At 43.4% G+C, this 11,931-nt stretch overlaps 1 protein-coding gene across 1 annotated transcript in view; it reads right to left on the minus strand.

Annotated features, from left to right (window-relative positions):
* The window catches only part of RABGAP1L (RAB GTPase activating protein 1 like), a 393,018-nt gene that overhangs the window by 99,704 nt on the left and 281,383 nt on the right, over positions 1-11,931 (minus strand). The window contains exon 20 of the mRNA XM_025044002.1: positions 233-361. Within this exon, the coding sequence (XP_024899770.1) occupies positions 233-361 (129 nt within the window). The remainder of the gene's footprint in view (positions 1-232; positions 362-11,931) is intronic.

Genomic DNA, 11,931 nt, shown 5'->3' on the forward strand with positions numbered 1-11,931 from the left:
AAATATTTGCCTTCCTAATGTTACAATCTGAACCTGCCAACTTTCACCCTGAATCCTACTACGAAGTTCAGCTACTGCATACTTACCAGCCTGATAGAAATGTCTCAGAGAGGCGAGTTCGTACACAACATCACCGTAAACACCCAGCAACGCGTCGGGAGTTTTACATAATTTGCCGTGTTATGATGAATTCAAGTTCCACCTTTAGTATATATAAATTCATGTGTCTTACCTTAATATTGCAGGCCTGCTCCATCAATCTTCTCGCATTTTCCTCTGCCCTGTATCTCTTTGGAAGCTGAACTCTGAAGAACTTTAAAGCACCTTCAAAATCAGCCTGCAGAAGATCTTCCTTTGAGGTCTGCAAAATAATCACCAAGACTCATCATTACATTTTAGCCTGCATTCAGGACAAATGCATTGAAAAAAGATGTTCTATTTTCCTGAATGCACTTTTACAGCTCAGATGTCGGTTAATTCTAAAAATTTTTAGAAAGAGATTTCTAATCTCTTTACTATAAATTGAAATAAGTCACCATATCCTAGAAGCAATGTAAGAACTAATTAACAGACTAACATATTTAATTTATAATTCCAGAAGATCTGAATGGTGGATCCCAGCACAGCTAAGTAAGTTATAGCTCTGAGAGAAGAAAAATGCCAGAAAAGAAAAAAAAAAAGAACTCTGGGACTAATCTGTGACTTTGGCATTTTAAGAATATTATCACAAAGCTGGCTGAAGACACAGACAGTACAATCACAAAGCACATCAAGTTACATAATAAACACCTAACTGGAGGATGGGTTTTCAGCAGCTCAAGTGATGAAAATAAGAAATTGATCCCACACCTTAAAGAATGCCATGAAAAAGTCAACGAAGGAAACCACTTAACTCCTGAACTTCTTATGAAAACTACTGTTTGCAAGGAAGTAGCAGCCACTTAGAAACAGATACGCGCACGCACGGAAAAAAGACCGAAAGGAAATGAAACACGATGTTTCTCTGGATAGCGGGATCACGGTTTGGTATTTTTTCTTTAGATTTTGTTGTATTTTCTCCAGCAAAGATTTTGTAATAAGAAAGATAATAAGTATTTTAATAAACTACTATAAGCAATTTTTGGCAAACACCGTAATAAGATTATACATTTGGGCAGACTCAGTATACAGAAGTAAGCCAAAAGGAAATTAGATGTTTTAATGCCAACTGTAATTTAAAAATTTTTTAAATTATTAAAGAAAGAAATTAGATGTTTTAAGAGTCAATACTTAATTATCAAAAACTTCAGCGATAAAATGAAAAAAAAAAACATGGTGGCTAGAAATTATAGACCTACGCACTAGTTCAAAATACTACTTTATTGAAATTCAGAAGTCAAGTTGATTAAGTTTCAACACTGCATTGAAAGAGTTCAAGGAAGGGAGAGAAATTCCTGCTCCTAGTGGGGCCTGAGTTGCTGCCATCACCACTCTGGCCCAAGCCACTGTCATCTCTCAGGTGAGCCACTGCGGTTCCGTCCTGAGGGCTCTCCCAGCTTCCTCTCTCAGATCACGTCACTCTTCCGTGTAGAATCCTCAACGGTTCCTACTGTGCTCAGAATAAAAGCTCGAATTTTGCCATCGCCCCAAGGACCCTTCATGATCTAGGTCCCGCCACCCCCCACTACCCTCCTCTTGAACCACATCCCTCTTTGTCCTCAAGCTCCGGGCGTACTGGCCTTCTTTCTGGTCTTCGACACACTGAAGGCTACTGCCCCGGCTGTCCCCTCTGCCTGGAAACTCTTCTCCCAGGTTTTCAAAAGGAGAGCGACTTTCTGTGACCCAGATTTTAGTGCAAATGTAAGAGCGGGGCAAGGCCTGCTCTGAGCATGGAAACGCTTCTCAGCCCAGCAAGGAATTTTCAGCAAAGTCGTTTTCCACGTCTGCATCTGTCTCCTTCCTCAGGAAAGGGGCCTTGTCTGCCTCGTTCACTGCTGTATCCACAGTGACAAGACCGGTACCCAAAATGTACGAAGTACTCAATTAAAATATACTGAATGAATGAATCCTACATATATATATATAGACAGATAATCTACCCGTATCTACCTACCATCCATCCATCTACCTGTTATCTATCTATCTATCTATCTATCTATCTATCTATCTAGCGAGAGAACCAAAAAAAAATTCTGAGATGTTCTAACTTAAATTATAGCTGCTGGAGAGCGAGACACAGAAATAATTAACCTGTTAATAGCTGGGAGCCAGCTAACGAGACTGCTGACATTCCTGAGAGTGTGTTTCAGCTCTGAATTAACGTCCACGTGGCTATGTCCGAGATTATCTCAAAAGAGGAGAGGCAGGAGCCTCTGCTTCTTGCTCAGGCACGAACTCTGCAGACCGTTCCCCACGACCGATCCAAAGGACGAAGGAGCAAAGCCTTCGTCCTCACGGGCTCTGCGACCATCCCCGCGCCTCCCCGCTTCTCCTCCCACCCCCCGTCATCTGCAGCCAGTGTCCATTCTCTCAGAACAACTTATGTCTTTCTCCTCTTACCTAACATGTGTTTTGAAGGCCGGTTGGCCCCAGGCCGCGGCCATGTTGCCTGTCCCGCCTGGTGCGGCTGCTGCTGCTGGTTTAGACCTCACGCCCATGAGTTGGTCTTTTTATTCTTGCGAGCAATGGCCCGACAAACCCTTTCTTTTAAAAAGACTTTCAGCCATAGAAATAAAAATTTTTGTTTAACATTACATATGTATATATTACATATATATATATATAATTTTTTTCTCCCCTCTCCTCTCCACTTTAAACAGAAACATGTAAAATAAAATAATATATTAATTCATACAGCAGGCATTTTCAAAAGTGGGCTAGGTTGGTTTAGCTTTAGATCCACAAACTAGGAATCAGAAAATAGAGCTGGGCTAACAGTGGCAGTGAAGAAACAAGCTTTACTACATTTCAGACACGTTTCCTTCCTCGTCAACAAGCAGACGTGACGGCGCCACAAGTGGCGAAGGTTAGTGTCATAGCGTGCTGTCAACTCACCTTAACTTACTTGGAAAAGGCAGTCACTAGAAACAACTTCGGCCCCGAAGAGGACCTCTCCAACTAAAATAGCAACTGCGGAATTGCTGGGAAAGCATCCAGTTACCAGTCACACCAGACAGACCGCATGCTAGTCTTCCTGTGCCACCTGCAGTACCGGTCTGGTGAGTAGCTCTCTGGTGATGGTTGGGAAATTCAGGACAGGCTGCTTCGAGCTTGCAGAGAACCTGGATTAGCAGCTTTTCCCACTACTCAAACGCCTCTGAGGGCACCGCTTCTATCTGCAGTGAAGCGACCTCTCGTTACCGGCAACAGATGCCCCTACTGCCGGGGCGCAGCCTCGTGCCTCGGGCAGCAGCTCGGTTACCTAATTTTCTAATAGTATCTAAGGCCTAATTTCAAATCCTGCCTCTGAGTTCATACAAAATCATAAAGATTAGTAGGATTAAAGATGAGCAATCACATCCTGTGACATGTAACCACTGGTCAGGCGGGGTGGCAGTGTAGACAGACATGCTGTTTGGGGCAGGCTGTAGTCTCAGGGGAGGTACAGCACGGAGATTCCCAGCCAGTGTCTGGAAACCAGAACTCAGGGTGCCCATGACTGTCCTCTCCAAGCCACTGCTGGTGTCAGTGACGCTGCACTGCCCAACTCAGCCAAACCCAAGAAGAAAGGAACTGCCAGTCGCGGAGCAGGGACGAGGCTCGCGTGGGTAACAGTCTGGGAAGTTCGTCCTCTTCGGTCCTCTAGCGTCTGCCTCTAGAAAGTACTCGTCAGGTAAAGGTGGCAGGGGTGGAGTAAGTTCAGTCTAATTCCACCTCCGGCTGCCGCACGGTGTGGCACGTCTCCACCATTCCCCCACTTGAAAAATGGGAGAGTCTTCAACCTCGAGCATTTGAGAGTGAAGTTAAGCTAAGGCGTACGAGTGCATTTTGTGTGCCCCCAAACAAACATAAAGGACGAGAGTTTAGAAGTCGTCTCTCTGTTGCTCAAATATGCTCGGATACTGACGTCTTAGTAGCAAAAAATGGTACCCTGCTCTCACCGACGTTTTTAATTCCGTAAAACAGGCAGTCAAAGCTGTAAAGACTGACTTTCTTCTCATGGGCTGAAATAAAGCTCATTTCATTGTGAATGAAAAAACATGCCGGAAGGCAACTCCATGGGGAAAAAAATATGCCAGTCAGCAAAAGACATCCTAACAGAAACCCTGCTTGCCAGTGTTCTGAAAGACAGCCTACGGCCTCGCTTCGATTCTCATGGGCTTTTTTTCCCTCCAATTTTCTGGTTTTAACAATCTCCATAACCATTAAGTAACACCTCAAAGGCCTTTGTATGTCTCTCCATTTTCTGACACTTGTGTCTGAGAGGTTTTTCCCGCTACAATTGAATAGATATCTCTTGGTCTGCAAAGGTTATGATGCCTAAGAGTTTATTAGAAAGTTGTTAGTGTTTTAAAATACTTTTTCTTAAATCGTAATTTTTATACAGATGTGTGTATGTTTCTGTAGTGGGATCATGCATTTGTTACTGATTACATAGTCACGACCCCGAAAAAGAAAAATATTTTTTAAAAAGTCTAACAGGTCTCACCGCCCAGACGGAAACACAATGAATGTTTTGTTAAACAAAATTTGAATCAAATTGTATATAGTATTTTGCTAAATATACATGCTTCACAAATGTCAAGCATTAATGTAATTATATTAGTCCAAAATATAGCAGTGGTGCTTACTAGAAAGATAAAATATGGATTCGATCACACATACTAATTATTAATGAGCTGGCTATGGAGATGTTAACTTAATTAACCGTTAAAATTAAGTTTACAACTGTGGGATGCTAATGCAGAGAAGCTGAACTTAGGACACTGTGATAAGATGCAAGCTTTAAAAATGCACCCCTAACAGGGAGCGCGACGTTTCAAGAACCAAACCAAGTACCCCAAAGAGGTGTTCTGGCTTCTGGGTATCGTTATCCATCTGTGCTCACTACGCAGAACCCCATCAGAAGAACTGATTCGAACTGGGAAGGCTGTTCTTCAACTGGGAAATTCTTAGAGTTCTTCTATATTGCCTTCAGAACAATAGTAGGGAAGAGTAAAATAACGAAAACAGAATTATTTTCCTGACATTGTTTGTTGTAATGTTAGCCAGAAGATATGGTAGACAAGAATTTGGAAAATCTGAATAAGCAAAGACATGTTTTCTTCCTTTGTAAAATAAAGAAAATAACTCGGCCAGCTTTCCTATAAGAATAAATGACAACTTTTTGAAAAGTAGTGTCTCTACTAACACTCGCCCTTTGCTCCCCAAATTTTCTGCTAAATCCTTTCGAGTGATGATATAAAACATGTTTACCAATTACATCTTCAAAGGTAACCTTCCTTCTTCTTTCATTTGAATAGAGTATATAAAAAGATGACCTGGATGGTTAAGAACATTTAAACAAGTCCTACTTCCGTTTCCTTTCAAGTAGGTACAAAGAAAGACCCAAGAGGAAAAGGTAAGGAGGATGTCCATGTAAGTGTCTTTCCCACTCACCCCAATAAAATGGATTAAGCAAATTGCCAGGCACACAACAGACACCAGTCATTTGTTCCATGAATTCATAAAGGCTCCACTTTGACCATATCCAGTATTCGAAAACAAAAATTTATACAATAGAAATTAAAAAGTAGACACAGAACTTATTTTGATATAAAATTATTATTTATACTTTGGGGGGCATCAGAAGGCTACACAGCAACTTCTGTATTTGGGTCTTTAACTTCTTTGAGAGGTGTAATCTCTCTCCAATGAGCCATCCTTGTGGAAGTTAATCACAGAGGTAAAAATGGGAGCCATGCTTTTTCCTCTTCATTCCCCACTTAAAAGTAATGTTTTAAGAAAGTCCACAAATTAAAAACAAAACAAAACGAAACAAAAAAACTCGGATGTAATTTGACAGCATAGGAACTTAGATCAAAATTAAACCTTTAAATAGCTCCTGAAGAACTGGCTGGAGCATGTGCCTGTGTCCAGAGTCCTTTGGGGCCACTGTGCATCGTGCTTGGAGTCTAGTGTTGGACTCAGAGCCAACACACTGATAGTCACACACAAGTGATCTGATAAAAACTTCCCGTGTCTCATAACGGCCAAAGGGGAACTATCTAGAAGGGCAAATGAAGATTCTGAATATGAGTAGAGTAAACGCTTTTCCTTTCTCCAAATTTCATACACTTACAAGAGTGTGAACTCTGATCATGTGTCACTGCTGTTACCATTTTGAGTGTGTTTTTCACACTGAAAAATTCAGTGCAAGAGTATCAAATTTTAAAGTGGCTTTTTTTAAAGGAGGCAGGGTGGGTGGAAAGAAATGGTTCTAATATTTGAGTCTTAGATCTAGATGCTTCTATTTCAAACCATTCTTGGATGATAAATCTTTCTTTAAGGGCCTCTGACAAGCAGCAAGTTCCGTGTTAGATTATTTTAGGGGATTATTTGAAAAAGAAAATCTAGGCCTGGTTCTCATTCTCACTTTCACTGTTCGGTTTGCTTGTTTGTTTGAACCACAAATGCCTTTTTCTTCCTTAGTTATATATAGTGTCTAACAGGATTTCTATTCAGTTGAGAAATATCCTTGGATGTCTGAGAATTATTCAGAAGCAGAGGCTTTCGAAGATGGAAATATTACTTAACTGGTGTTTAGGATACCTGTATCCCATTTTAGTATTTTAATTTCACCAAAGAAACATGCATTTGGTGAGTCTGCACATAGAATTTACGCTCTGTGGCATTGTCTAAAATGAAGTGCTTGTACCTGATTTATCAAGGGGAAATTGTTCTTCACCCTCGAAGAACAATAAGCAAAAATTCCAAGTGTACTTGGTGTTCCGGCAGTCCGATGGTCCCTCCGTGATTCAGGAAGCAAAAACTAAGGCTCAAAGTCAGGATCTCTAGCACTGTCTAGGTTAACCTTTCATTTGCTCGGTTCAGTAAGAAAGCTACCTTGTCTTATATGAAAAATTACTGGGATCTTATAAAGTAAAATCAGGTATCTGTATGTGTTTAACCCACACGGTTCATGTTTAAAACATGACTAAAAACCTGAACTTCGGTGTTGGCCCTCTGGACTGGTCATGGAATGATCACAAAATTGCACGTGGCAGGATTCCTCTGAGGACCACCCCGTGCAGGCTGGCCATCGATCCCACATCGTGAGCCCGTCCGATAAGACTAGGCTGAGCCACTGTATTTCCCCCTGGTACATGCTGAACCCTGAGCACACGCTCATTGGGTCATGGATCTCGATTCGCAGCTGCACTGTCTCAAAATGTAGAGGACCCAGTTCTATCAATAATCCTGCAAGTACCACACTGTGTGACAAAGGCAGACATTTCCGATGGCTGTATGGACAACACAGCGTATACTTTTCACATGAATTGCGAGTGGAGCTATGACCTAGACTCTGAGTGGTAGAGCTCAAAACCACCCGAAAAGGACGTACGTCCTCAGATACCTAAGTGGGCGACCAGGCCGACTCAGTGTGGGCGACCAGGCCGACTCAGTATGGCCGCAACACAAACACACATGAGCTCCCGACGACCTGAGCCAGGGAACCCGCCGCCCTGCGGAATTTATTGGCGATCATCTGCTTTAAACCAGAGGCCGTTTAAATTTATCCCTAATGCAGATTTGAGTATGAGAGATTCTTAGTTATCAATTTATGTTTTCCTTCTAAACACTGAAAATGTAAATACTGAAGCGGAGTTGTGCCTGGTTCCAGGAAAGTGACCAGCGAAGCCCCCGCGACACACAAGTCAGGTGGCGTCCGAGGGTTTGAAAACATTAGGCCGAAACTGAGCCCTCAGAGAGATGCAGAGAACTCGCTGGGATACATGTCAGCATTTCTCAGTGTCCAAGCTCCCGAAAAAACGTGGTTTATTTCACTTAAAAATTTTTTGCTTGGGGAAAAAAAAAAAAAGCCCTTTCAAATAGAATCATGAATCTTCAGTGTTCTCCTTTATTAAAAAAAAAAATGTGATTCAGGGAAACAAAATTCAAGTGAGCACTGATGACCTCACCTGGGCATCGAAACACATGTATTTGAGCTCTTTTTATTTCTTTCATGAATGACAAAGGAACTATATTTCTCAAAAATACGGCCTTCCTGCCTATAACTGTATGCTGGTCATTGCACCTAACTTCATCTTGCAGGAATAAACAGACTTTCTTCAGGGTGAGAGATCCCTCATATAGGGGGCTACCTAGCACGTCTGTTATGATTATGCAGGAGAGATTACATTTGCATGTAAATACATACACGAAGATTCAATTAGTAATGGTAAAGATCAGTATAAACATAGATGAACTATACTGGAGGGAGATAACAGAGTTAAATTCAGTCAAGTCAACATTGCACTTTTGAAAAGACTCAAATAGGAGAGAACCATAACAAGGGAACAGTCTGGAATAATATTAAACTCCGTCACATAAAACAGACAAAGCTAAATTATTCTTGTTCAATTCCCAAATAACGGCATCGGACTGCGTAGACCAATTATATTGTGGAACAGTTGCTAGGTATAGTTCTCAAACCACTAAAAAGAAACCGTGCACCAGTGATTATGGGTATTTAGTTTTAACCCTTGGTAGGAAGTGAGGAAGGATGATTTTTCTCTTGCTCAGGAAATCAAAAAACAAGCAAGCCAGACTTCCCAGAATCACAGCACAGACTCAAAAGCTTTAAGCTGCTTCACAGACTCCCAGCTCAAACATCCCAGGAGAGAAATCTACAATTTCCCACTCTAGGAATTTTAAGAGGTAAAATTCTCTATCCAAAAAAAAAAAAAAAAAAATCAAACCGACAGTCAAATGGGGACATTAGAAAGCAAAGCACAGTAGGTCTAGATAAGCAGCTATCGCATCTGTTGTAAAATTTAACCCTTTGGAGACATAAAGCACAGAACGCCCACATCAGGCACTGAGTGCTCCGCTTCATTGCTGAGCCCAGCCGGCCAGAGAACTGTCCTTGTGGCCGCCACAGACAGAATGCTCTTAACAGGGCCCTGGACTCTGAAAAAGAGCCCCATCGCCTCTAGCCAATTAAGGAGTGGCGTGGCCAGGCTGGGGCCGAGCCCCGTGGTCCTGGCCACTGGCACATCCTTCCCGGTGCGGAGGGGAGGAGGAGCAGAAGACAGGAGACTGCAGGCTCCTCCAGGGTACAGGGGATTCTCACAGAGGTGGCAGATTCCCCGACAAATGAAGTTCAAGGAAAAACGGTCTCACCGCCAGAAGCCGAGGCACAAACAGACGATGCCCCATCCCCAGAAGTTCCAGCACGCGACACGCATACTCATTCACCAGCTTGCTCCTCTCGTCGTGCATGTCCTGGGACTTTCTGACAGGAGGGGTGAGCTTAGCAGCTGGGGCTGGGCAGGGCACCCCTTCTTCCATGAGCAGTAAGTAGGTATCCAGAATGAGAAAGCTGGATCTCTTATCCACAATTTTAAGCACCGCGATGGAAGGGGAGCCAGGCTTAGGTCTCCCCAGGAGCATGCACGAGCCAGTCTGTGCGGGGAATTGTCAGCTACTGTCTCCACAGGAAACACATTTTGGCTCAATTATCCACGGTGCAAGAGCCCCAAAGTAAGAGTGCAAAATGAAATCAAATACTGATCTAAAGAAAAAACGGCAAAAGCAATCGAATGCAGGAAAATGGCCAAGAATGATGCAGGAGAGTTCGGATACAAGTGTAGAAATGTACGAGCTGCTTAGAAGGGTCTGGCGTGTGTGTGTGCGCGCGCACGCTCCGTGTTGTGTGTGTGTGTGTGTGTGTGTGTGCGTGCGTGTGTCTGTGTGTCTGTGTGTCTGTGTGCGAGCAGACAGCAGCAGCAGTAGTCAGGATGCCGGGGCAGTTGGGAAGCTGCAAGGAGAAAAGGATGAGCTCATTGCAATCCTCGATTCGTGACAAGCAGCGCTGCTGCCGCTGCTGCCGCCACCGCCTCTCGCCGCGAATCAGTAATGAGGGGTGGGGGGGAGGCAGGGGGGAGGAGGAGGGAGGTGAATGAGCATGCAGAGTGTGTCTCGGGGGAGAATGCTGTAATAAGAAGCCAATGGCGAGCCGCTGGACAGATGCGCTTCCCCTTCGGTCAGTGTTAGTCTGACAGTTTATGCTGTTGAATCCTAAACCCACAGACAGATGACCAGCTTCTCCTAACACGCGATGCTCACAAAAAAACCAGACGGCCGGCCAGCTAAAAGGCCGACCTGTACTCACGCTCGCTTTCTAATAATAACAGATAAAAGTCTGACTGCATGCTGCGTACACAGAGTGGGAGGCTCCAATCCTTGCTAGATTACTGAAATCTCTCCTGAATAGAGGTTCAGGGCAAGATGATGGAGTATGAACAGAAGAGGAGGACCACGCGCCCAAGAAACGACATACCGTCAAGTTGAAGTGTTTATGCAGTAACAACGACTTTTTGCAATGCTGGGACGTACAGAGGTATTTCAGCATTCTGGGAAGGCTAGCCATGATTAAAAGGGAGACGTTTATAGATACATGATATGATAAAACGTAAACACCTATGACATAATAATAATAAGTATACATTTAAGGAACTACTCAAGTTGAGATTGTCAAAGCAAAAATAACTTTCTCAAGCCTTGGACCCTGATAAACAATTAATAGTTCAAAACGTTGTTTTGATACTCTCTGGTCAAATTAATAATATAACTGAGAACTGTCCAGAGTTTACAAATTTTACAATCTTGGTACTAAAGTGTTAGATTGGTTTACTCGATGTGAGTAATGAGTTGTCGGCAAATGAAGGCAAGAGGACAAGGTCACCTTTGGGGACAGTTTCTTAAGAACCTTGGGGCAGCGGTTCTGCAGCTGGTCTGAGCACAGCAGACCGGTTTCTCCGCCAGCTGCGGCACCGTATAAGGAAGAAGCGGCCTGCGAGAACCAAAGCCAGTTCCTTCTGAGTCTGTTTCCCGCTCTGACAAATAAAAGTTACGGATCTCTGCAGGTAACGGAAAATATCTATCAGCATACCTCTGCGATCTTGGCTCAAACAGCGTGACGATGATGGGACTGGGTTAGAGGGGAATGCTGCCTTCCTTAACAGAGTATTGATTTCTTTTTCTAAAACCTCAGAAAAGCAAAACTTTTTTTGTTAAACATTTAAAGTATTAATAAAATATCTATATATTGCTGTCGAGCTTTTATTTCTTCCCAAAATGGTTTCTTTAAAAACTCTACAAAGTAAAGGTTTATATGTAAAATAATCGAAAGCATGAAAATATGATGTGCGTGTGTGTGTGTCTGTGTGTGTGTGCACACGTGCGCACATGTATAAAATTCAAATCCATAAGTTTTGGAGGAAACGCCTGATAGGCTACGCAGGGTAGGGGCTGGTTCAGCTGGAAGGGAGAGAGGGAGAGGGAGAGGGAGGAAGTGCTGGGCCTTTCACACCCAGCCCTACACACACACACACACACACACACCTACACACACACACTCCTACACAAACACACTGCACCCCTACACACACACATACACACACTCCTACACACACACACACCCCACCCCTACACACACACTCCTATACACACACATATTCCTACACAAACACACTTCACCCCTACACACACACACACTCCTATACACACACACCTCACCCCTACACACATGTACACACACCTCACCCCTACACAAACACACCCCACACCCCTACACACACACACTCCTACACAAACACACCCCACCCCTACACACACACTCCTACACAAACACCCTCCTCCTCCCCGCACATACACACACACACACTCCTACATACACACACCCCACCCCTACACACACACACACTCCCACACACACACACACCCCCCCCCCACACACACCCACACACA

The sequence above is a fragment of the Pteropus alecto genome, unplaced genomic scaffold (genome assembly GCF_000325575.1).
Source record: "Pteropus alecto unplaced genomic scaffold, ASM32557v1 scaffold101, whole genome shotgun sequence".
Taxonomy (NCBI): Eukaryota; Metazoa; Chordata; class Mammalia; order Chiroptera; family Pteropodidae; genus Pteropus; species Pteropus alecto.